The sequence below is a fragment of the Scleropages formosus genome, chromosome 4 (assembly GCF_900964775.1).
Source record: "Scleropages formosus chromosome 4, fSclFor1.1, whole genome shotgun sequence".
Classification (NCBI taxonomy): Eukaryota; Metazoa; Chordata; class Actinopteri; order Osteoglossiformes; family Osteoglossidae; genus Scleropages; species Scleropages formosus.
Genome location: NC_041809.1, coordinates 7,902,338 through 7,929,018, shown reverse-complemented (window position 1 = coordinate 7,929,018; position 26,681 = coordinate 7,902,338). Strand labels below are relative to the sequence as shown.

Here is a 26,681-nt window from a genome sequence, read left to right as displayed (position 1 = left end):
GACACTGTCTCTGTGTGCATACGAACCTCTTTCTTTCTTCAGAAACACTTTCTCTTTGGAGCACTAAGGTAGAGTGAATGAATGAATGAATGTGCAGGGAGTCCCAGTTCGTGGCGTTATTGCTCCTTTTATGTTTTAATTTAGATCTTTTTCTCAGAGTCTATAGCTAGGAAAAATCATATTATTCCCCATCATATTATTGCTCTACATCAAATATCTATTCTGTTATATACAGTATGTAACACACACACATTTTCTGAAGCGCTTGTCCCATACGGGGTCGCGGGGAACCGGAGCCTAACCCGGCAACACAGGGCGTAAGGCCGGAGGGGGAGGGGACACACCCAGGACGGGACGCCAGTCCGTAGTAAGACACCCCAAGAGGGACTCGAACCCCAGACCGACTGGAGAGCAGGACCCGGTCCAACCCACTGCGCCATTAATCATGGAAATTAGTTAAAGTATAGATTTTCCAGATTTAATATACTTTAAGAATCTGCATTTTTGGTATTAAAACTTTCCACTGAAAAATAGTGTATCTCATTAGTGAAATGGATTGTTGTACATATGTTAATGACAATATTCAGTTATAAATCCTGATAAAATCTCACCTAGGAGAGGCACTTGGTAAATACAGATGAGAGGCTTGTGAAGGGCAGTGAACTCCAGTCCCAGTGGGATCTAAAGGAGCATGCAGTTCCCATCAGGACCCAAAGCGGAGTGGAGAGCCAGGATCAGATGGTCAGAAGATCAGATGGTCTGGAGAGAAGATTGCTTCTTCTTCTTCTCCTTCCCAAGTCACACACGGGCCCAAGGATGATGCTTTAAAACGGGTCATATGGAACAGGCTGTGTGACCTGCTGGAAAGAAACCTCATTTTCACCAACATGTAAGTATATTACATAATATATAATACTTACATAAATATGCAAATATTTACACATATGTACATACACATATATAAATAACAATTAGCTTACTTTATAAAAAAAGAATTATGCACCAGGAAATTAATTTGTCAATTCATTACAACGGTCTTCTGCATGTTCTACATCTAAGCAATATTTTCAACATAATAAAAGGAATGGTGGACTAACACTAAGTCACTCACTGACTATTAATTTAATTCATTAAAATATATACAATTCCATCTATTAACAAAGATTCAAGAATGCAAACAAAAATGTGGAATATTTATTTTTCTTTTATATTATAAATTTTTTACTAATTAAGGGCTGTTTGTTATTTTAAAAAAATGGAGTCCACCATTTGTCATTTTATTTCAGTGCATATCTTGCTTTAGTGTGAGAATTAAAAAGCAGTTTATTCAAGTATGCAATGTAATGTTATACTGCCGGTATTAAAAATATAATGGAACATGCAAAATATGTGAATCTATGTTTTCATATGTACAGACACATGAAAAAATAAATATTGTTAAATATTTTGTTTAATTATTTTTTATTTCTTCAATAGCTGTAACGACAGGTTACATTTTAAGGTAAGCAACTGCTCTGGTAAAAGTTACTCTAATGATACTACATTGCATAGTATATAGCTAAAAGATGCCTTGAACAAATAAACGGGGTATGACCTCAAAAATGATAAGAAATACCTAAAAATGTCAAAATATTACTAAATAAGCATTTATCTTATGGGTTTAAGGGGCAGCTACAATAAAATAAAAATAAGTAATAAAGCTGTTTAACCTCTTACTTTAGCCATTACCATTTTTTTAATCTACTATATATGCTCAGATTTCTGTAAGCACTGTATGAGTTTACTGTATATATTTATGTATTTCTGCAGGTCTAAATAATCCCTGAATTTCATAAAGAAATGAAAACTCCACCTTTTAAAATGCTCCTGATTTATTTGGGCTTCTTTGCTCTTCGCAAATCCGTAATATGCCAGGAATTACCAAGTAAGTATCTCAAGCAGAATAAACTAAGGATTTACTCTTTAGCTGTTTCTTCTGTGCACTTTTGTTACAGACGAGTTCGATCGGCAGTCCTCCTCCCATTATTTGACCCATTGTTTCGTGTATTTATTTTGAGCCATTTTTCCAGTGCTTCCACCTATTGCAGTCTGTCCATGAACACACAGAGCCTTTCATTTCGGAGCTGTTCTCAGGACGCTGGCGCCTTTCCCAGCACAGACTGCGGCTCCCCTGTATGGGCAAGAGGTGGCAGTACAGACGCACCGACGAAAACTGCTTAGGAAAGCCTTAAAGAGAGTGTACAGCCAGAGCTTGTGTTTCTGAGCCACTCCTTAGGTAACACACATATCAGCCAGGACTAAAACATGTTCATGGGTCTCAGAGGATGCTGCTGAATGGGTTGTTAGCATATTAGGGTATTTGTGTATTGAATGGGGTGGCGTGCGGTGACGCAGCGGGTTTGTCCGGGGCCTGCTGTGTGGAGGGTCTGGGGTTCGAGTCCTGCTGGGGGTGCCTTGCTGCGGACTGGCAACCTGTCCGGGGTGTGTCCCCTCCCCCTTTGGCCTAGCGCCCTGTGTTGCTGGGTTAGGCTCCGTCTTGCTGCAACCCTCCTCGGACCAACTGGTTCTAGACATTGTGTGTGTGTGCGTGCGTGCGTGTGTGTGTGTGCGTGCGTGCGTGTGTATTGAATAGTAGCACGGTGGCACAGCAGGTAGCGCTAGTGCCACAGCTCTGGGTCACTGTGGGTTTTCTCCCACAGCCAAAAGGCATGCCTGTGCCAAGGCAACAGTAAAGCACTTCTCTACTCTCCCCCACCATGAAAGCCACATGTGGAGAACATGCGAACTCCACAGAAAGGACCAGATCTGAAAGCACAGCCCAGTACCACCTGCTGCGCCACCATGCTCCGAAACCCTTACCTCCCCATTCACCGTAACTGTAGCAAAGCACAAATTCAGCCAAACAAATGGTTTTAGGCTCAAGTGATGTAAAGCAGAGCAGCGAAAGGATGTGATTTACCGTGAAGACTCATTTGTTAAGATGCCAGATTCAAGCACATGCGATGGCAGGTCTTGACCACATTCCCAACCACCTGTTTCCCGAAACTCAAACTGGCAGTCACCTCCCAATCCAGGGAACATTTTCCTGACACCGACCCAGCAAACTCCTTGGAATAGACAGCGGCATGACTGCCACAGTGCTGGGTTTGCTGTCCTCGTGTCGCAGAGCCGCACAGCGTCCGTAGTCCCCGGAAGTGCTGAATTTCGGGCCTGGAGAACATTACCCAGAATACCTGGGGCTGGAGCCCGCTGCTGGTTTGCGCTTTCATCGAATTGCTGCGAATTACAGGATGCGTTACAGAATGATGCAACATACTGGTGCAGCAGGTCTGGCTTTATTAACTGCACACCATATCCTACACTACCTGCTCTGCACCATTGGCTGCTATTCTATTCTATTATTCTATTCTATTATTCTACAATAATGGATATAGAGCATCAGTCATTAATCAGGTCACTGGTAAGGTGTGTACAGTCATTTTCTTAGGTTTTTTAAATGAGGTTGCTGCAGTGATCCTCTAGGAACTTAAACCAGCGACCTTCTGGTTACAAAGCTGTGTTCTTTACCACTCCATTTACCCCAGTCTTTAGTGTATCATTCTTACCCTATACTTTTACTTTGCCCTTGTGTCTTCTATTTCCATCCTGTGCCCAAAACCCAATTAAAATCTGTTTGTCAAGCCTTTGATCTACTGGAGGAATTTCGGCTGACCGACACCACTGGAGTCAGGACCGTGGATGGATCCAAACCGGGTGCGGTGGCCTTTCGCGTGAATCCCTCCATTCACCTGAGAAAAACAATGAGGTAAAGAAAGCTGTTGTGTACCAGCTATGAATGCTGAGACCTGTGCTGCGTAACTGATGGATGGATGTTGCTGCACTCATTACAGCGGGCTGCTACAAAATTTGTTTAAATGTTTAAAATCACATCCTATAGTACCTTGGAAAAAGTGTTCACTCCCCATGAAAGTTATCTGCAATATCTGGATTACAAATTATACTGTACTTACTCTAACACTAAATTATCAGAGCCAATATAACTTATTTGCAGATATTTTAAAGAAATGAAAAACTGAAATATGCTGCTTGCGTAATTATTCAAATGCCGTACATCAAAATACGGTAGAGCCACCTTTTGCTCCCACAGCAGCTTTGAGTCTTTTGGGGTAAGAATGTACCAGCTTTGCACATCATTCCAGAGTTATTTTTTCCCCATTCATTTTGACAAATCTGCAACAGGTAGCTCAGATTAGTTGGAGGATGCTGGCAGACCTCAGTTTTCAAATAGTTCTGCAGATTCTCGATGGGCTTGAAGTCACGACTTTGACTGGACCACTGCAGGACATTCGCCTTTCAGTTTCTGAGCCACTCCAATGTTTCTTTGGCCTTGGGGTCGTATCTTAAGAAGTGAAAATCAGTTTCGCTTAGTCGCGATATGCTTATGCGGTAGTGGAGATATTTTAAAAGATATCGTAACGCTTACAAACTGTCCATGTATAACTCAGTAGGTGTAAAAATATTTAACCTTTACTTCCGTGCTGCTGGAAGGAGCCTTTACAGCATTTTAGGGTTAATATACTGTATACTGTTTCCTGCCATTGTTTAATGTACTGGTTTGAAGTTCAGATCCTGAAACAAAGCAGGCTCCATCTCTTCGCTGGCTATTTGCTTCTAGTGTTGAGGCCGAAAATAAAATGCTGCCTTCAGTGAACTTTGTCAACTCCCTCTGTCACGTTTGTTTATTGAACAGCAGCAGTGATTTATTATCTCCATGGAAACAGTGGAAACCGTTGTTGATGTGTGGGAGTGAAATCAAACCTCAGATATAATATCGCTACTGTTTAAAAAAAAAAAAGTTGTGGAAAACAATAAAACATCCACACTGTAACTGGATCGCTGCATTAGTGAACAAAAATGTGAAATTATGGCTTGACATTTTGAATTTTGTTATGCCTTTGCACATGCAGCGAAGTGTATCCGAACGGCCTGCCCTCCAACTACTCCATCATCGCCACCTTCAAGATGAGTGAGCACAGCCTGAAGGACAACTGGGACCTGTGGCAGGTCACCGACCCCAATGGGACTGAACGGGTGGGCCTCCGTTTCCACGGCAACCGACGCTCGCTGGACTTCTTCTACACCGGCCCTCGTGGTGCGAGGATGGCGCGCACCTTCCAACGTGCGGACAAGCTCTTCGATGGCGAGTGGCACAAGCTGGCGCTCAGTGTCGCCAGCAACTGGGTCAAGCTGCTCATCGACTGCCAGGAGGTCAGCGCCGAAGCCATTGATGAGCATCGGCCAGTGATCAGCGAAGGCTACACTGCCATTGTGAAGAGGGCTGTTGGTGACCGCTCGGTCTCTGTAAGCGCACACCTACGCCTTCTTGATGTCCTAACATACAACTCTTTTATCATCTTTCAGCCGCATTGATATTTTATCCATCTAAATGGTTTGAGTTACACATGGATGATACTTGTGTGGGAGGAACAAAGACAGAAGGGTGAAAGCAAAGCAACACATAGATACATTGCTGCAGAAGATCTGGGACGACATGTCAACTGATTTGCTGATCAAACTAATCCACCAAATTAAAAAAAAAAAAAATAAAAAACCTACTGTCCAGCAAGTTTGCTCAAACTTTTGACTAGCGCCGTATTTTAAAAAAAAAAAAATAGGAAAGTGTGTGCTGTACAGCTGAAGTATATAATGTAATATATGTCTAAGACCTATTAACAGCACATGTTGGGTTTACATGTATTCGTTTAGTTGACGCTTTTCTCCGAAGCAACTTGGAGTGTTAAGTTACTTACAATTATTTACCCATTTATACAGCTGGGTAATTTTGCTGAAGCAATTTAGGATAAGTACCTTGCTCAAGGGTAGCATAGCTGGAGGTGGGATTCGAACCTGTGAGGCAGCAGCTCTAACCACAACTCTACCAGCTGCACCGTAAAATAAATTATACTTACTAAGTGTAATAATGTCATAATAAAATGGTACAGTTGAGCGCTTAATCCCGATTCTGGGCTGGAAACCTAACCCCTCATCGAGATCCTACTGATTCCCGCTTCAGGGCTGGTTCAGTGGTTTCTGGGTTTCCTTCTTGCACTTTCCATCTCTCGTCTTGTTGATCACCTAGAAGTGGGATGGATCCCCTGTGACCCAGAATGCCTTGTGCTCATGACAGGTGGACCTCCAGCAGATGGAGCTCTCCTGTGATGCAGACCAGGCGTACTCCGAGGGCTGCTGTGAGCTCTCCAACGTCGTAAGTGGACAGATACCATCAGCTGGTGGTTCCCAGCACGATGCTACAGTCTGACATACACTTCTTCTCCTTGTAGTGTGGGGGATATGCTGAGATTGGCCTCACAGGGGGGCGGGACCCCTGCAGATGCCTTCATGGACAGCCTGGAGTGCAGGGACCTCGAGGACCAAAGGTGAGTCGACCGACTCTGCCAGACTTTGCCAGATCAGTCAAGAACATCATGCTGAGGACCATCTGCATCCAGTCAATGTGTTTATCCCCAGGGTCACAGAGGGCTCCCAGGCAACCAAGGAGAAGCAGGCCGAGTTGGAAGCTGGGTAAGAACTGCTCAAATGGAGTCTTAGGACTCGTTGAACCGTGTCAGGTTCAAATGAACGCTCCGCAGGCAGTTCCCAGTAATTGGGATCATAAACAGCTTCCAACTGCCTTCGCCACAGTGTCTGATTGTTATTGTAAGGGACGTGGTGGAAGTGGTCTCTGGAAAATGCCACGGCTAATTTAAGAGCCGTAAAGAGTTAAACCGAGAGCCGAGCGAGATCGGAAAGCCCCCCGCTTGTAAGGGAGCTCTGCAGTTGTGGAAAACGGTAATAGAATGATAGCTCGGAGACGGAGGGTTGGAAACAGAGCCGCGAGCAGGAGCTCCCAGCGACGGTAAACATCGTCCACTCGCATCCCAAGGGCTGCGCACAAAAGTGGAAAAATATGGCTACTGAAATCAGCTTCAGCGTGCACCAAATGACACGTCACAAATAATTAGACCGGACCCTTTGCAGCTTTTTCCAAATTGCTATACATCTACTCGGTGTTGCATCATTCAAAAACCACAGTGTTCGCTCAGCCCTGATAGATGGGGGAGAATAGCAGTTCGTACAAAAGGAAATCAATCAATGTGACCGTGCACATATTAATATTCATCTCATGTTTTTTTTTTTTTTCCTCCGAAGCAACTTATAATATTAGGTCTGTATACTGAGCTGCTTACCATTATTTTTCCATTTATATACACCCACACCACCTGAAACCGCTCGTCCCATACGGGGTTGCAGAGAGCCAGAGCAAGGCACCCCAAGCAGGACTGGAACCCCAGACCCACCAGAGAGCAGGACCCAGTCAAACCCGCTGCACCACCATGCCACCGCACCCCTTCCCATTTATACAGTTGGGTGATTTTTACTGGATCAGTTCAGACAGCTCAAAAATAATAACTGATCTCAAATGACGCCTACGGAACTGGGTAGGTGGTGAGGAAAAGGGTTTTCACGAATAAAGTCGGCCAAACACTTGCATATTTATTTCTGATACTCCTCTGACTGATACTTTCCAGTAGTTGTTGTATGACATTAATATATTTGAAATGGATCTTTCTTATCCAAAATAGGCAACCGTGAGCTTTGGTGCTGAAACCAACAGCATTTGTTTCCACCATAGTGAGGAGGCGAGACAGGAGCTGTAGGAAAATGTGCGGCCGGCCGGTTGCTTAGAGACAAAATACTCTTTGTCAACACTTTAGTTGTAATCTGTGTAGTAAAACGTTGTTCGGCTATTAACCCAGAAACGATCGGCGTGCACGATCTGGAATACCAGTGTCCGTCACGACTGAGAAGCCTGACACCTGACCATGGGTGGTCTAGTACCATGGAAACACCTGGCTGAAGTTCACAGTCATTGTAATCACGGCTCATGCTTATAGTGCCTTTCAACCTGCTGCCAACATATTTTTCAACATATTTCCGAACTTTGTCTTGTTTTCCATGTCCTCATTATTTTATGCTCTATTATGTTCAATGTGCTTTACTTTGAATGGCGTATCAATAGGATTGCGCTTTGTTTCTGCAGGGAGTCCGAGGGAACACAGGGGATTATGGTCTATTAGGAGAGAGCGGTCCTAAGGTAATATGGACAGTTTCTTATAATTCAGGCACAGAGCATATCTTTTAATCTGCGGTCTAAAAAATCAGTGTCCCTATATGTTCTGTAGGGGTACCCTGGAATAGGAGGAGAAAAAGGAATGAGAGGACTTCGTGGCCCTGCGGTAATCCACTGCTCAACAGTATAAAGAAACATCATTTCACTTCCCGACGTCAGGACTAAATTGCTCTGGTTTCGCAGGGTGACAGAGGCCTGAAAGGTCTGAAGGGTTTGAAAGGAGCAGCTGGTTTCAAGGTGAATAGCATCCACTTTACACTGTTTTACTTATCTGGAGGCACGGTGGCGGAGCGGATAGCACTACTGCCTCACAGTGGGTTCAGATGCACCTCAGTCTGTGTGGAGTTTGCATGTTATCCCAATGTTTGGGTGGGTTTCCTCCCACAGTTCAAAGATGTGGTCACTGTAAATGGTCCCTAGTGTGTAACTGTGCCTGTGTTAAATCACTCTGTTGTTTGGATGGCTAGATAACAGTAATAACGCTGGAGGTCCACCTCCCACTCTACTTATGTTCAGATACATTCTTTGTTTTAATAATATGCTATCATATACAAACATGGCAATTCATCTGCACAGCCTCCTGTTGTCTTAAATGATATCCTGTATGTTTGTACAGGGGGTCCGAGGAGCTCCTGGAGAGAGAGGAGAAATGGGAAGACAAGGACAAGGGGTAACTTTAGCTGAAAACATAGCAAGTCAATATAAAAACATATTTTTATTATCAGACATGCCAGTTTGGCCAAAGGTTTCTGTATATCCAGAATGTTCTTCCGCTGTATTTGCTGAGGCACATAAATGAGCTTCTATTTGAACTACACACACACATCATCTGAAACCGCTTGTCCCATGCGGAGTTGTGGGGAGCCGGAGCCTAACCCGGCAACGCAGGGCGTAAGGCTGGAGGGGGAGGGGACACACCCAGGATGGGATGCCAGTCCATCACAAGGCACCCCAAAGCGGGATTCGAACCCCAGACCTACCAGAGAGCAGGACCCGGTCCGCGCCACTGCGCCCCCCCCCACACTTGAACTATTTCATTTAAATATATTTACATACTTCTATTTGTGTAAAACAAGCTTTTCTCAAAGAGATGCACAATTCAGAGAAAATAAAAGTGCATTTTACCAAAAGATGGAGAAATATAGATGGAGATGTATTAACCTGCATACATTACATGAGTAGCTGCATAAAGGATTGGGAGAGAGTGTAATTGTTTTAAAGAGATAATCAGATGTGTTTCAAAGTCCTTTTAGAATGCAGAAAGGGATTCAGCAGTTCTGAGTGAAACTTGTGTAAATAGCAAGAGTAAAAATTCCTTTATACTTCTCACGACTGCTTACCTGCGGTTTGTACCATATTTTAGAGTTTTGAAATCCAGGCAGTTTCAGTACAGATTTCACCCTGGTAAACCAGTTCTCAGCAATTTAAAATCTGAGCAATAAAGAATGCAAATCGAAGCATGTAGAAAGAGCCACTGCAGGGTTTATTTAAGGCATGGGAAAAAGAGCAGATTCTTACAATCCCCTTGTGCTTTCAAAGGGGGATCTTGGCGAAACCGGATACGAGGGCATTCCAGGGTACCAAGGAGTGAAGGTAACGCTAATTGTTTTCCGTTAGCGCTCAGGGACGCGCTCACCTTTCAGTTCCTACATCACCTCTACTTGACCTTGTCATGTGCTTGTAGGGAGATGAAGGCGTCTCGGGTGCTCAGGGACCCCGAGGACCCAGAGGTCGTCAGGTATGCAGAAAAGACCCAGCGTTTTGTCTGCACGGAGACAAGCGGATTCTTGGACTAAAACGCTGTAAAATATCCACCCAGAACAAGTGAAGGCAGCATTTTTTTTTGCACATTCCAGGGTATCGTCGGTGACCCTGGAGAACACGGGACTCCAGGGCTCAATGGGAAACGTGTACGTACACAAAATGCGTCTTCTGACATCTACTTCCGAGAAACAAGAATGACCTTTTCCATAGCTACCATATGCAGAACATCTATCACGTGGTATTTACTTCTATTAAGTCTAATGGCAGTAAAGTTTATTGTGAAATGAAGTGTTTGGAATCATGGCCCATTTCTCGTTCATTGCTTTGAACAGCGTATAAGAATAGTCCACTATTCTTAACTACGGTACATTAATTAATTAATTAGATGTTTTTCTTAAAAGCAACTACTTCACTGCTTACAGTGATTTATCTATTTATACAGCTGTGTAATTTTACTTTAGCAAAGCAGGGTGAGTACCTTTATTGAGAGTATTACAGTAGGAGGTGGGATGCAAACCTTGGTCCTTGAAGGCCTTTCACAGCAGCTGTAACCATTTTACCACCTGCATAATGATTTACTGATGAAAAAATTCTGTAAAAAGAACAGACACACTAAGACACGCTGTACTTCAAAGGGTCTCATAGATCTAATCGGTCTAATACTTATTATGGGATTTTACCTTTCATTATATTGGTAATGCAAACTGATTTGATTTTAATGTATCTTGATTCTTTTTGTCATAACAAGGGTATTCAAGGCCCAGCAGGAAAGCGTGGCAGCATTGGACTGAAGGTAAATTATTCAGGTCATGTGAACTGGAGCCCAAACGCTTAATTTTGCAACAAAGAAACTCAGATCCAATTTTATTTTACTACCAGGGTATTATTGGTGATCCTGGTTTGCCTGGGAGAGATGGAGATCCTGGAGTAGAAGTGAGTCATTGTTTTCAATAACCTACTTTTTCCTTTGGTTTCTTATATGCTCAGAGCTTTATGTACGTACACTTTATGCAATTTCAATACCTGTCCCTTTCAGGCCTATCAAGGACCTCAAGGTTCTGAAGGTCAAAGAGGTCAAGACGGAGAGAAGGTAATGGCCATTGCGGGTGTAATTATTTTTATTTTTAAGTAAACTAATATGCCGAATGCCACAGTAAATGCATTGTATTTGTCTTCTACAGGGCGAAAAAGGTGCTCAGGGACCCCCAGGGAATATGGGTACAAGGGGATTCCCTGTAAGCTGCTTTTTAAATACAACTCACAGTCACACAGAAACAAGCAAACAAACACACACACCCACATACACACAGATATTGTGCAATCAGTGTATTTTCCTCCTGGGAATATGACACAAAGAATTAATAAACTTTGATTTCAAATATGTTTTCTAAAGTTTTTTTTTTTTTTTTTCTCCAGGGCCCACCGGGCTTTAAGGGCTCTGCAGCAAAACCTGGACGACCTGGGTTCATAGGCCCACCTGGACCAACTGTAAGAACTCGTTCCAGATCTCTTTGGATTATGGATTTCTTTGCGTTCAAGACACTAACATGCGGCATTTCTTTTCTAGGGACATGTTGGATTACCTGGACAACCAGGCGCTAAGGTAATGCAGAGTTGTATTTGCCTTTTGTCTGTTTTTTCTGGTCTCCATTAAAAAATAGTAACTGTTTAAATTGTAATTTATAGACCATACAAAAGAATTTGCTTCCACATACTTAGAGAAAGTTTTCTTAATCTTACTGAGAACCAGTAAGATAGATGGTTCATTCTTCATATTCGCACACTTTAGAGGACATGTATGTTTTCAAGTGTCCTTATAGGGGAGATTTGGTGCTTTTAATTGATACCACATGTTTGGGGGTGGGGCTTGGACAACTTCTTATAAATCCTAGAAGTATATCCAATAAACTTTTTTTGCTGGTTCTCGGGAGGTTATGGGTTATTTGTTTCCTCTTATTTCCACCACATTGTGGCTATGCTGGTAACCAACAGTGAACCAAAAGCAAGGCAAAAAGTTATTCACCGACAGTATCTCCCCTTTGATTCCCAAAGTACCACTGAGGGAGTGCAGTACTTCTTCGTCACTTGTCCACAAATCCTCTTATCTAACAGTAGAGTTCCACCTGGAGTCAGCATGAGTAGAGGATTTGTCTGAGCACCTGCTTGCATTAAAATTGGATTTATTACGCCCTTCCACCATTATCTCCTGCGGAACACTGCTATTTCCATTATTTTCCATTGTGAACACCTCAACGGTAGATCCACCTAGGCTATAAACGCTAAATCACTGACACAAGGTTTGTCAAGATCAGCGCGCAACGTTTTTTATTTGACAAGAGATTACTGTGACTCGTAAAGCCGAACGGGATTCCCTCCATTCGTTTTGCTCACGCTTCACACTGACAGATGATGCAGCCGTTATTAGTTTTGCCAATGTGTCTGCATCAGATGAGCAATACTGTCAAGTTTGTCACACAGAATGCATGTCTATATAAGCATGACGGGACTCATGGCTACTACTAATGAAAGACACGCTATTAATCTTACCGATAATGACACTAACTGCTTGGCTGCATTTACAACCGCATTTGTGGATGTTTTCAGGCCAGGCATGATCTAGGTTCCAGCTCGATGTGGCCAGAGACGGTCTGAGCGTAAAACTGCTCTTTGGACAATTTGCGAGACGGCTGACGTTAAGTATTTCGAGAAAGTTTGAAAACACGAAATAGATAGGTGTTTCAGTGGCTGTATCTGGTCACACAACGTTTAAACAGCCCTGATTAATTTGGTAACCGAATCTCGCGTAATATCAACAGAAGCGCTCCATGGTTCTTCAGCAGACCCCAGAACAAATTTGCTGAAGCTGAAGTCCAGGCCTCAGCCTGGCTGCCTTGACGAAATGTTGGCGAAGTGTGTGATAATATTTATATCTGAGGAGACAGTGAGGATTCAGAGAGGAGCACCGTCCGTCATAACTTCCGTGGTCATTTATAAAGGAGCTTTAGAAAGACAAACCCTTGGGGCTTGGCGTTGGTCCCTGTCTTCATATGCCTAAGCTTGCTGAGTCCAGGCTTTCCTTGCGGAGCTCCAATGAGTCAGACCTGCTCTTTCCCACAGCTGTTGTGTGGCACCTGCATTGTTTTAGCCATTCTTGATATGTTACAAAAACAGGAAAATGTTACTCCACGAACAATTTTCTCATATATACAGTAAAAACATCTGCTTGTCTTCTACTGGCCATGTTGTAGTTGCTGTTGCTATTGATTCCTAGGCTAGATGGCTATAGCACATGCTGGATTTCTGGATTAAATTCGCACAAAAAAATTTATGTTTAATGTTTCATATTATACTGTCTTTTCCCAGATTTTGTAATAAAGTGTTAAAATAAAATCTGCAGAAAAAACCTGTAATAACTGAATACATACAGGTTTGTTTACGTGATCATTAAAGGGGACAGTGAAACACCTTGAAAGAGTACAGCAGCAATACTGTCCCCTTAAAAATTGTGAAATTGAAGGCTATTTGGATTATTAGGATTTGATCCTGGGAAATTATATGGTTGCTTGGATTAGAATGGCACTTTCTGACAAGGCAAGAGTGTTTTTTTTTTTTTTCCCCTCAGAAACATCTTTTTTTTACATTTACTTTTCACAACTAAGGACATGTAGACCTCTGTGGAAAAACTGGATACAAACACATCCTGTTGCTGACTCGGGAAAATATAAAATGTCAGTGGCTTCTAGACTATAAGAAGTGACCTGAGCTATACATATTATGGTACCTTAGTGTATTGAGAACTAGAGAGTAATTTTCATATTTTAATTGTCTTTTACAGGGTTCTACAGGTGCTGTTGGTGTTCAAGGGGTAAAAGGTGAAAAGGTAATATAAAGAATGAAACCTGTGTTATTAACCTTTAAACATTTAACTGAAACATGTCTGGTGTTATATTTTTTGTTTATAATGATGTTCTTTCTTTTTTAAGGGTCAAAAGGGGAAAAAAGGCCCGAAAGGCCAGGTAAGGTGACTAATATAAGTTAACTGTTGAGCTGGACTGTTGCGACAGAATATCCGTTTTGAGTGCATAATGTGAACATCGTCAAAAAAATTGAAACACACGTAAATACATACATCTATATAGAGTGTATTCTGGCCAGGGGGTGTGGTGGTGCAGTGGGTTGGACCGGATCCTGCTCTCCAGTGGGTCTGGGGTTCAAGTCCTGCTTGGGGTGCCTTGCGACAGACCGGCGTCCCGTCCTGGGTGTGTCCTTACCCCCTCCGGCCTTATGCCCTGTGTTGCCGGGTTAGGCTCCGGTTCCCCGTGACCCCGTGTGGGACGAGCGGTTCAGAAAATGTGTGTGTGTGTGTGTGTGTATTCTGGCCATTTGCTTAATGTGACTTCCAAATATTGTAAAGAGGAATTTTATGATTTTATTACCTGGAGTTCGTCTTGTTGTGTGCGTGCCTTTGTAGTGTGAGCATTGTGATCTACTGCAGACTGTTACAATACACCACAGTATAATGTGGTGGTGGTAAGTTCAAAACCAGATGCATACCTCCAGTAGGGTGGGGGTCAATGTAACTGAGGTTTTTGTGTGTCCAGGTGGGAGACAAAGGTGAGCAGGGCCCTCAGGGCAGAGAGGGCAAGAGGGGCCCCGTTGGAGAGCTCGGCCACTCAGGACCGCTGGGAAGCAAAGGTGTTCGAGGGGATGAGGGTCCGGCGGGATTCCAAGGGCCACCCGGACCACCCGTAAGTCCACCCAGGCGAAGGAAATGAATTCCGTACACAGCTAAAAGCATTTTAACTCTCAGCCTGGGTGAAGTTCAGGCATGTGCAGCAATTACGTAGTGATGGCCTTGCGTAGAGGAAGCACTAAATCTGCCCTCTTGTGACTCACAGGGTACAACCCACAGAGGGGCTGGGACTTGCCAAAATGCCGTAAATGCAAAGAAAGAAATGCCTTTTTAGCTCACAAACAGTAGCGATCAATCCAAACCAGGAGACTAACCATGCGTAGACCAAAACCTGCTTCCGAGCCCATGTTGTTTTTCAAACTGATTTATAAGACACCACGCCCCATCCTCTTTAAAGACAGGCAGCCTTCGAGATGTCGGGAAATGTGCAGTAACCATTATGGTGATGGGAATGCTTGTAAACACTTTGTCATTAGTGCTGGTTTTATTCAGGGCTGTACCACAGTTTCATTTTCAATGAGAGCAACGAAACATGGTCGGCTTCCTGTGTTTCCTGCTTGTTAAAAATCAGTCTGCCTCCTCACAGGGCTGTTGACTTGTGGCATTTCGATATCATGGTCTTGTATCCTCACCCTCTGCACTGTCTCTTGCCAAGGGGCCGACCCTCCCTGCTCAGCACGTCATCGAGGTCTGCAAGAGGGTGGTCATGGAGCAGATGTCTGCCTTTGCCAACTCTGTGAAGAGGACCTGCGCCACCGTCTGCCCCCTCTACGGCGACGTGCCCATGGGGCTCCCCGGCCCCCCAGGACCAAAAGGCCCCCCTGGACCACCCGTGAGCATCTCATTTTTGCATGCATGAACTGCATTCTGCATCGGCTACATCAATATAGACTTGAGGTCCAAAGACATTTTCAGTGAACCCTCTGCATTAAAAAAAATTAACAATCGCAGTCTATTTAAAATCCTTGTCGAAGGAAAAAGCAAAGTATCAGCAAAGCACAAGCATGCCTGACCACAAAAGTATGATTTTAAGCACCATTAATTGTGTCAAGGCTCTTGCCTTGGAACACTCATAGACAGTACATGCTCCATACAATATTCTCCTCCCGCTGCACCGTAGCCAAATCAAGTGCTTACATAGTGCGGGGGCTCCACTGAGAAGGGACTCAACCCCTTGGCTCCGTGGGCTGGAACGGGAACGTTCAAACTTTCCACGTCCCTGTGAAGACAAATAAGAAGTCACAGGCGAGGCACTTGCACAGCAAACTGCTGTTGGAGAGGATTCCTCCTGCCCACCCTCCCCCTGCCCAGTGGAAACACTTTTCCACATTCAAAGCGCAATGCTTTTTTTCAGGTCTTTTAAGCATTTTTTTCCCCCCTTTTCCCCTTCTTAAATGGCTCTCCGAGGCCGGTGTAAGTTCACAAAGCCACAGACCAGAAAGAGTTGAAAATAATAAATTAATTCAAACGGTCCATTGTAGACGTGAGACCCACAAAATAGCTCTTTCGGATCCAGTTTCCAGGATTTAATGAACTGAGAATGAATCACTTTGTCAGTGTCACCAGTTCTGGTGGTCAAAATGAAAGGATGTTTAATGTCATTGAAGGTAATCACTGCAGTTGCGCTAAAATCCAGCACAGTATGGGCTTGGCATATCTCCTGCAAACATAGATTATAGGTTAATTTAGGATTTCTTCAAGCAGTCATACTGTTCAAATTCCAGTATCTTTGACCTCAAATAACACTTACTCACTTCTTTACCTTGAATTGATTTTGTTCACCTGTTGCCTTGCATTAATGGATTTCCATTTTGAGATTTCCTAGCCACACTCAATCTTCCAAGCTGTATGAAATGGACATGGTGGCAATCAAGACTTGACTATAGACATGCACCTAACAAAAACCCAACCTGTAGGGGTAAAAAAAAAAAAAAATTTCTACCAATGGCCACTGTATACTTTGTCAACCTGCTGTGTTGTGATCATAGGGTCAACTTGGTGAAGATGGAGTTGATGGAGAAGTGGGACAGCAAGGATTTTACGGAGAGGCTGGTGATCCTGGAAGAAAAGGAGAGCCTGGTAAGTGAACAAGAAAGAATGCAGATGGACTTTAATGCCTGTCTGGGTAAATCCTTTTTACTTCATCTCATATCAAATAAATGTGTTTTTTATAAATTATACTGAGGCACATCAGTGCATGTAAGGCTTGAAAAGTCACCAGGTATGAGGTTCCACTGGATAGCCTTGCTGCTACATTTATTTAAGAAAAAAAAAAAACAGTTTACAAAACTCAAACACAAATCTCTGTCAAATGCAAATAAAAAGGAAACGGCATTTCAGGCCTAAAAGATTTTTGCAAGGGTTGCATTGTGTGAGGGAAAAATTACTAAAGAGGAAAGTATAATTTCAGTTTCAAGGTATGAGGGTATGATAGAATTTCGGTGGCATTGCCATTTTTCTAAAGTGCTTTAATGGGGCACAACACAATGGTGAAAGTCATGGTGCATTTTCTCTCCAAATCCAATGAAAAAGAAGAATATTTATGAGCTGTTTTACATATTAATTCAGAAATGATGTCAGACCAGCACAGGATTGTTAACGGATATGGCTAGCATGTTGTCGTGCATGAGCACTTCTGTATGGGGGTGGTATGTAGATGTGTTTTTTAACCATGGAAATATGATTATCAGGTGAACAAGGAGAACCTGGAGATAAGGGAGCTCAAGGGTATGGATTACCTGGCTACATGGGAGACCCAGGACCAAAAGGTAATTTCTCTTGTATCTTTATCATTTAAACATTGCAATATGAATATGGCTTGTCCACACTCATTTTATGATCTGAAACAGTGCGTCAGTTATGGTTACTGTGAAATGTTCTTCATCGTTTTTCTTTGAGACCTTTCAAACATCAACAGTTAGTAAAATATGAATAATAGAATGTCTTCTCAGTCTATTAATGGTCCACAAAAACAGGCCAGCGTGGGAGACCTGGCAGGGCTTTTGACGGACAACCTGGCCATCCTGGAGAGAGCGGTCGTGTGGGTCAACCTGGGCTGAGGGGTCATCCTGGTCTACCAGGTGCACCCGGCATCTGCTTGACATCAGGGTGTGACTTGATCAACTCAACATCGAATGCGGCACCAGAGCAGACAGCCCAGACGTTCAGGAGACGCCCTTAGAGACAAAAAAAATTCAACTGGATTGAAAGTGAAGCAGGGGATATGAATACCCATAAAAAATCAGTGTTTCATTAGTTGTTTAATTCAAGTTCAGTACATTTTACTGAACACAATTTCACTTTTAATTTTGAGGTGCATGTCAACCATCTTTCACAGCCTCGCCACGGTGACAACTAGATTTCGATCACATGGGCAGGAAAAAATGTGATGTAAGTCTGGAAGAAATGTGATATAATGCTCTCAACATTCAGAATTCTCCAAGAGTTTTACTGTCATTTATAATAAAACCTCAAAAACTATGACAAACTTTTTTGCTTTATTGGAAAAAATGCTAGCTAGTACTAAAGGTTATGCAAATGTACGCAAAACCTTTGCTTTCTTTTCCTGCCTACTGTAATCACGTTTAGATATTGAATAGGTTCAGGTCAAATTAAATCAGATGAATTACAATGAATTGATTGTGTTGTATTTAGAGACCATAAGCTGTTCGGAAAATGGTTAATGGTCACCTTGGACAATAGTGTCAGGTAAATTAGGGTTAAGTACTAAATTAGGGTTAAGTACTACATCATATTTTTAATTTAGTCATCAATCCTATTTTAGTATTATTTAATAATTATAATAATTTTTGTCTTATTTTGTTTATTGTCATTATAATTCAAGGTCTGACAAAGAGTATTAAGTCATATTGTTTAATTGCCTCAGCAGACTGAGTGGTACAGAAACGAGGAACGTTGTGAAAATGTTCTGCCTCAAACCTAAAGAGAATTAAAATGGTGTTTTGTACATACATATCCACAGAGAGCTTAATTAAATAATATTTCATGTATAGAAGTCTGGGAAAAAGCTCTAGTGGTAATGCAGTCATGAGGAATCTTTTTTATTACATCTTTAATATGCAAATATGTATTTCTGAAAAACCTTGAGTGACAACTAAATAAACAGATTAAACCTAGAGGGATGTTCAAAGTCTTTGAATGAGAGAAATAACAAAAACAAGGTAAGGTTATGTATGACATAACACTTACTGGACTGATCTTATTTTCTCAAGGAAATTACTATTAGTATTATTACTGTTCAAGTGAATGGAAACACTACTTTCAACCAGATGTAGCTGTCAGGTGATCATCTGTCCTGTCTTCCCTTCTTGACACACTGACTATCAATGATTTGAATAATCTGCGAGAAACCATAAAGTATTTTAATTTTATTTATAAGGCTATTCAATCACTTTGGTGGGCTCACCACCTGCCGGAGAAACCGTAAGGGGCCGGTGCATTGTGATTTTGGGCGGTGGTCGGGGCCGAGTGCCCGGCCGACCCAAACCTCGGGCGCCAACTCTGGTTTTTGGGACTTGGAATGTCACCTCGCTGGCGGGGAAGGAGCCTGAGCTGGTGCGGGAAGTTGATGCCTTGTGGCATCCTATGGAGGGTACTCCGGGATTATGGGGTTCGGGGCTCGTTGCTACTGGCTGTTCGTTCCCTGTATGACCGGAGCAGGAGCTTGGTTCGCATTGCCGGCAGTAAGTCAGACCTGTTCCCGGTGCATGTTGGACTCCGCTAGGGCTGCCCTTTGTCACCGATTCTGTTCATTATCTTCATGGACAGAATTTCTAGGCGCAGCCAGGGAACAGAGGGTGTCTGTTTTGGTGGCCACGAGATCTCGTCTCTGCTTTTTGCGGACGATGTGGTCCTGTTGGCTTCATCAATTCAAGACTTTCAGTGTGCACTGGGGAGGTTTGCAGCCGAGTGCGAAGCGGCGGGGATGAGAATCAGCACCTCCAAATCCGAGGCCATGGTTCTCAGTCGGAAAAAGGTGGATTGCCCCCTCTGGGTTGGGGGGAGTTGCTCCCTCAAGTGGAGGAGTTTAAGTATCTCGGGGTCTTGTTCACGAGTGAGGGAAAAATGGAGCGGCAGGTTGACAGACGGATCGGTGCGGCGTCCGCAGTAATGCGGTCATTGTACCGGTCTGTTGTGGTGAAGAGGGAGCTGAGTCGTAAGGCGAAGCTCTCAATTTACCGGTCGATCTACGTTCCTACCCTCACCTATGGTCATGAACTCTGGATCATGACCGAAAGAATGAGATCGCGGATACAAGCGGCAGAAATGAGTCTCCTCCGCAGAGTGGCTGGGCGCACCCTTAGGGATAGGGTGAGGAGCTCAGTCACCCGGGAGGAGCTCGGAGTAGAGCCGCTGCTCCTCCGCATCGAGAGGAGCCAGTTGAGGTGGGTCGGGCATCTGTTCCGGATGCCTCCTGGACGCCTCCCTGAGGAGGTTTTCCGGGCTTGTCCCACTGGGAGGAGGTCTCGGGGAAGACCCAGGACACGTTGGAGAGACTATGTCTCCCGGCTGGCCTGGGAACGCCTTGGGGTTCCCCCAGAGGAACTGGAGGAAGTGTGCGGGGAGAGGGAAGTCTGGAGGACTCTGCTCGGACTGCTGCCCCCGCAACCCGGCCCCGGATAAAAGCGGAGGAAGATGGATGGATGGATGGGCTATTCAATCAGAAGCACTTTAAATGTTATAGTTGTCCCTGTTGGCATTTATCAGTCCTGTGATATAAAAAAGAAAGCACATCTTTCAGTTTTGTGGTTTATTTGTTATTACAAAACTTACCTTCATATATTCCTCAGAGTAAGTAAACCATATGTGACAAATAAAAAATCGTTCGGGAAAGCAGGCGGTGTGGTGGTTAACGCTCTTGCCTTCTAATCAGAAGGTGGTTTTTTCCGTCACCCCTGGTGGAGTAGAGGCCAAAGACATCTATCCTCTCTTCTGTTCTTGAGGTCTTTGGTTTTCACTTCTGTTGGTGTTTCTGTAGCAAGCTGAGTTTTTATATCCGGACTTGAGACCAGCATTGTAGTTTGTAATCAAAGGACCTGGGTTCGAATTCCCAGTCCTGCTGTAATATCCTTGATGAAGGTAAGGGGAAGTATTATAGAGCTGAACTCATAGCGACCACTCAAGTGGTTCTTCTGCACTTGTCTTTGGGTTGCAAGCATGCAAAGTCCAAAACACCCTGTGCTGGATTCAAACCAATGCTCAAGCCAGCATCTCCAGAGCTGAGTGGTATTGCTGTCACCTGCTGTGGCATCGTGCCACTTGATCAATGTACTTATCCTGAATTCCTCCAGTAAAAAAAAAAATCAGCTGTAGAAATGGATAAATAAAAATGTTGCCTAGCATACATAAAATGTTTCAAGAATGTTTTGGAAACAAATGTCATCTAAAGGAAATATTAGTAGCAGATTTTATTTTGTCATGATTTATTCAATCAAAAATAAGTAAACATTAAGATGTTGTGTGTGAAAGAGTAAAGGCACCCCATGGCTCAGTAGCTTGCAAAAATCTTCCTAGGTCAGCAGTTACCCGAAGTCACCTTTTTCTGTATGAATTCATCAATCTCTTGCATCATATCAGCGGATTTATGGCTCAGTCTTCCTTTGAAAACTGTTTCATCACATTCATATTTCACATCAGTTTCTGAGCAGGAAGGGGGCGTGGTGGGTTGGACCGGGTCCTCTTCTCTGGTAGTTCTGGGGTTCGAGTCCCGCTTGGGGTGCCTTGCGATGGACTGGCGTCCCGTCCTGGGTGTGTCCCCTCCCCCTCCGGCCTTACGCCCTGTGTTACCGGGTTAGGCTCTGGTTCCCCGCGACCCCGTATGGGACAAGCGGTTCTGAAAATGTGTGTGTGTGTGTGTGTGTGTGTGTGTGTGCGTGTGTTTCTGAGCACAAAATATATGTAAGATGATCTCAGAGAGTCTTAGAATGGCTATTACCTCCAAGGAAGGTGGCTAATAACCATCCAAGCTATCCATTTTGCAAAAAATATTCCCACCTGTCCCCATTAGCCGACTTGTGAAATTCTTAGACTTGCTGTGCAAATAGTTTGAAAAAGAAAGTTAGAATTATCATATTATTGAGTTTAAAATGAAGTTGTCAATAATATATTATTGTATGTTTTATATTATATTATTATAGTTATTAATATAATTCCTTGGACAACTGGAGCTAAACATGGGAACACAAAACCACAACATTTATATGAATTTACTGTTTTACAAAGGTGTGTTGCCATGGTGAGCGACACACTGCACGTGCAGCAAGGGGATCCAGCAACGGGACATCAAGCTTGTTTCCTGGCAATTGCATCTGTGTTTTCCTGTTTAAGTTCTTCCTTTGCTGCATTCTCTCCCACACCTCCAGCAGTTGGGGGATCTTGGGCTGCAGCCCTGTAGCTTCCCCCTCAAACCCCCGAACCCTGGCCTTCCCAAAGCACCTCCTTCCATGGAAACTCTTTTTCCGCAGTACAACCTTGTCAACCAGATGTCTGCTTAACTTACGCACCACAGTTATCTGCCCTGCATCCTGGAATATTATCATGTTCATTACCACTCAATAATACAAAGACCAGGTAACCAGCTACCTTGTTCGACGTTGTAGAGAAAAGTTTGTGTTCAGAGTAAAGCTAATGTAATATGTAATGATTTGTAATTAAATTATGAATCATGTTCTCTGGGTGATGAAAAACTACCTATTCAGTAAAAAAGTGACTCATTTCCCATGTTTTCATAGCTGTCTACCACTCAAGAGAAAGTAATTTAAGTAGTAGTTTAAATGAAATACAAAATCAGGAAGGTTATTCTTTGAGAAAGGAGCAGCAGTGTGAAAATCGTTTTGTAGACTCTGCAGAAATGTGGCTTGTCTGAAATACTGGTGTTTTAATAACAAAGCTTGATAACCACATCAGTCATACTTATTAATCAGAGGTGAGCAGCCAAAAACAGTAGTCAAGTAAAAGTAACATTACTATCAAAAAGGGTTGCTCTAGTAAAAGCACGTCCTGAAATGTACTTGAGTGAACATAAAAATACCTGCTCAACTACTAGTTAAAATAATGCTTTTTAAGATTCCTAACCTCTGACAATGAAAACATCAGCGAAGGAAGGTGCCCACTTGACAACCCCAGCGAAGTGCTCGCGGTGGCTCCTGGTGAGGAAGGTAGTACCTGTCCATGATGCAGGCTGATTTGGAAGTGGATGGAGATATTCTGAGGAGGGGTGAGTGCCATATAGGGTTTGAGGAGGAATGGAGTACTGGTGCCATGGTTGGTTTGTGTCCAGCTCCCCTAATTTTAGCACAAGGGTTTGAACATCCTTCCCTGTGTATTATCGTATAAGACATTGTTTTAAGTAATGGAAAAAGTACTTTTACGTTCAAATAAAACTATATACTCTCAATTCAGCCATCAAAATGAGAAAGAAGCACACATTTGCTTGATAACAAGTTGTACCTAAATTGTTATCAAAAGCTATTTACAGAATATTTTGTTGGTAATGTTGACACTGATGTTCTGCTTTGAAAGTGTGCAGAGGCAGCTGCTAGCATAATGGTTAGAGCAGCTATCTTTGGAGTGGAAGATTGCAGGTCTGAATCCCCCTCTAGTTGTAATACCCTTCAACCAGGTGTTTGCCTTGAATTGCTCCAGTAAAAATTACCCAGATGGGTGAATAATTGTAAGTTGCTTAAGAGAAAACCAAATGCATTAGGTCTTCTCCCAGATTCTAATATTAGATTAAGAGCACCTAGTCAAACAAATAAAATAAGTAAAAATGTGTTACTTGAACAGGGTTACCCATCACCAACTGGCAGCGTATGAAAGGAGACTGCACCCTTACACATAGTAACTACTTGCCCCAGTCATAGTTGCAATAACTGCCATCAGGCACATACCATAATTCAATATCAGTCCTTTGCAGGGATTTTAGCCCTGTTATCCTTGTAGAACCACTTTAATTCAGAAACAATGAGAATTTTCAAGTATGAAGTGTTTTCTTCAGGTCTTGGCACAGCATCTCTGTTGGGTTTAGATGTGGACTTTGACTAGACCACTCCAAAGCTTAAATTTTGCTTCCTTTCAGCCCTTCTGATTCGGACTTGCGTTTATGTTTTTTGACTAATGTCTTGCCACAAGACCCAACTATTCTTCAGCTTCATCTCATGGATAGATGACCAGTTAGTCTTTTTAAGAACTTTGTGACACAGCAAAATTCATGTTTCCTTCAATTATGGTAAGCCGTATAGATCCTGGGCAGCTAAACATCCCTACAAAATCACACCGTCACCACCATGTTTGAATGTTGGTAGAACATTGTCTGATTTATGCCAGACATAATGCGACACATGTCATCCAAAAAGTTCCACTTTTGACTCATCTTTCCATAGAACATTCTCCCAAAAGGCTTGGTGATCATCCAGATATTTTTTGGCAAGGGAGACTAAAACATTTACTTCTGAGTTAGTGCTGCTTTCCTTCTTGCTACAGTCCCATGAAGCCCAGTTTTGCCCAGCATCTTTCAAATTGTGGAGTCATGGACATTGACCTTAGTTTCAGCAACAGAAGCCTACAGTTCCTTGAATATTTTTTCAGGATCTTTGTGACTTCCTTGATGATTTTAGTCTGTGCCGTGGGAGAAATTTTGGCAGGCTGGCCACTCTTGGGAATATTCAATGCTGTTCCAAGTGTTCTCCTTTTGGATTTTGGCTCTCGTTCCAGTTTAGTGGAGTCCCAGGGGCTTTGTAATGGATTTTTAACCCTTTCCAGATATTAACAACCTTTTCTCTAATCATTTCAGGGATTTCCTTTGATCGTGGTACAATGTACTTGTTGAATCTTTGTGCTGGAAGCTTAACTCTGATCATGAGGGTCATCATAAGTGAGGTCTATATTGACTGCAAACAAGCCTGGGGTGTTCAATCCTCTTGCTGTCATTATCAGCCTGCTTGTTGCATCTTGCTCACATCAAGTTTAACTCAAGATATTCAACTAAACCTTCTCTTACATTTAACAAGTTTTGCATCCAAAATGTTGGAAAATGTAGCAAGAGGACCCAAGAAAGAGGTATTTTCCAGCATAGTGTTTCAATTAAAGAGGCATTAGCTGATACGATGCAAATCGCAGGTTGGACATTTGTCATTTTGGGAGCGTGATTGCCAGACTCCTGTCAGTGAGTTGACTGACACAGTAGGCTATCACCGGGACGTGAGCCACCAGAGGCCGTCTAGAGATCTGGTTCAGGAAACTGCTGTTGTTACAATGCAGATTAAGGGGAAACACAATAAATTATACAAAGCCATTCCACGTGCAGAGGAAAATAAACATGCCTAATCATAGTGATACCTCTTTTTCTTGTTGTGTTTTTTATAACCTTGGCAGTTTCATCGAATTTCCAGAATCAAATGTTGGAAACATCACCTGCTTCCCTGTGGATATTATTGCTAATTTCTACTGAATCTGTGAAAATGGAGACTTCCACAGAAACGTAAATAATATGCACTTTGAAGTTGCAGTAGTTTTTATCACCGTCACTTGTTTAACCATTTTTCAGTGATGCAGCATGTGTGAGGATCACCGGCAACCTCTCTCCAAAAAAAAAAAATCAAAAAAAAAAAAATCAGCAGATTTCATCTTGACCAAGACATTGCATGTGTGTTTTGCTGCTTTTCTGGTGGCCATCTAGTGCATGGAGGAAATGTTGAATGAATAATGAAGTTAGCACTTTTCATGTACAATGCTGAGTCATTTGTTATGATAAACTCAAAATGGGAAATGGCTCTATTTTAATCCTGGGGAAAACTGTAAAAATACAAAAAAACATTTTCCCATCATTTCTGTAATAAGATTATGCTGCTAAGATGTTATAGGAAGTTATGTGCTTTCTAGGAATTCAACATTTTTGTACACGTACAGTAAAACTAGTAAAAGCATGCTTTCTGAATCCCCAGAATGGTTCAGAAAGCCTTTTTCTGACAAAGTGGGAGTTTTTACACATGCAGGTAATCATCTCACACACACACACACACACACACACACACACACACACACACATCATCTGAAACCGCTTGTCCCATATGTGGTGCGGGGAGCCGGAGCCTAACCTGGTAACACAGAGCGTAAGGCTGGAGGGGGAGGGTACACAGCCAGGACGGGACACCAGTCCATCACAAGGCACCCCAAGCAGGACTCGAACCCCAGACCCACCGGAGAGCAGGACATGGTCAAACCCACTTCCCCACTGCACCCCCCCCCCGGATAGTCAACATAAGGCTAATATGAGATTTTAAAAGTAAGCAAAGTGCCAAAGGCAAGCCAACAGGCATTCCTTTCCCTTTCTTTCAGGAACAATGCAGCTTACATGTTTTTGGTATTCCATATTTATTTATGAGCAATGGGTAGCATAAGGGTTATGGAATGTATAAAGTTTATTTTGAAAAAGTTAAAGACTTGCTGAATAACAGAAATTGGAAATTTCAAATAAATGTTAAACACATAGAACCACAGCTGTAATAAATCTGTGCCTTGTGTTAAGCATCTGATTGCGATCCAGCAAATACTTCAACAGATTTCTTTTGAGTATTAATCATAATTCATATCTGTTATCCCTTCATATCTAGCATAATTAACATTTACACGAAGAAGGCATGCAGTACAAATGTGAAAAGAAAAACTTGCAAGGTTCGCGAGGTAAAGGATTTTTTTTTCCATGTTCCAAATAGGAACAAGTATAGCTGTTCAGAGCAGAACATGAGCAAAAATGATGGGATTTAATTTTATGCAAGCTAAACAGTTTTATTAATATAAAATCAAATGTTAATGAGGGAAATTACACATTAATAACTGAATATATGCATGCAAATGTGGATTTCTGGTTTTCAGTTGCAACCTGCATCCAGACCCATCCGGTGCTCTCATGCCCGGGTGGACACCTTCCAACTTTCCAGTGCTTTTTGGTCCAAAAGAGGCTGTCCTCCTTCGGGTTTTTAAAAAGCTCCCCTTATCGGTGTCGTCCTCCCAGCC

General features: G+C 42.8%; 1 protein-coding gene across 1 annotated transcript; it reads left to right on the top strand.

Moving 5' to 3' along the window:
- The first annotated feature begins 1,839 nt into the window (after nucleotides 1-1,839).
- LOC108932740 (collagen alpha-4(IV) chain) lies at nucleotides 1,840-17,829 on the top strand. Its single transcript, XM_018749307.2, has 26 exons — nucleotides 1,840-1,924; nucleotides 3,682-3,805; nucleotides 4,968-5,361; nucleotides 6,188-6,265; nucleotides 6,342-6,437; nucleotides 6,529-6,582; nucleotides 8,102-8,155; nucleotides 8,244-8,297; nucleotides 8,375-8,428; nucleotides 8,808-8,861; nucleotides 9,731-9,784; nucleotides 9,876-9,929; nucleotides 10,048-10,101; nucleotides 10,704-10,748; nucleotides 10,835-10,888; nucleotides 10,992-11,045; nucleotides 11,137-11,190; nucleotides 11,372-11,443; nucleotides 11,523-11,558; nucleotides 13,791-13,835; nucleotides 13,939-13,971; nucleotides 14,557-14,703; nucleotides 15,304-15,480; nucleotides 16,637-16,727; nucleotides 17,339-17,416; nucleotides 17,624-17,829. Exons 1-26 carry the CDS (start codon nucleotides 1,840-1,842, stop codon nucleotides 17,827-17,829), a joined length of 2,301 nt encoding a protein of 766 aa, XP_018604823.2.
- The last annotated feature ends 8,852 nt before the right edge of the window (nucleotides 17,830-26,681 follow it).

Excerpts from the sequence above, each read along its gene's own strand:
- LOC108932740 (XM_018749307.2), top strand. The coding sequence starts at position 1,840 with ATGAAAACTCCACCTTTTAAAATGCTCCTGATTTATTTGGGCTTCTTT. Across the intron at positions 6,438-6,528 it reads AGGGACCTCGAGGACCAAAG|GGTCACAGAGGGCTCCCAGG; the intron begins GTGAGTCGACCG and ends GTTTATCCCCAG. Across the intron at positions 11,559-13,790 it reads CTGGACAACCAGGCGCTAAG|GGTTCTACAGGTGCTGTTGG; the intron begins GTAATGCAGAGT and ends TGTCTTTTACAG.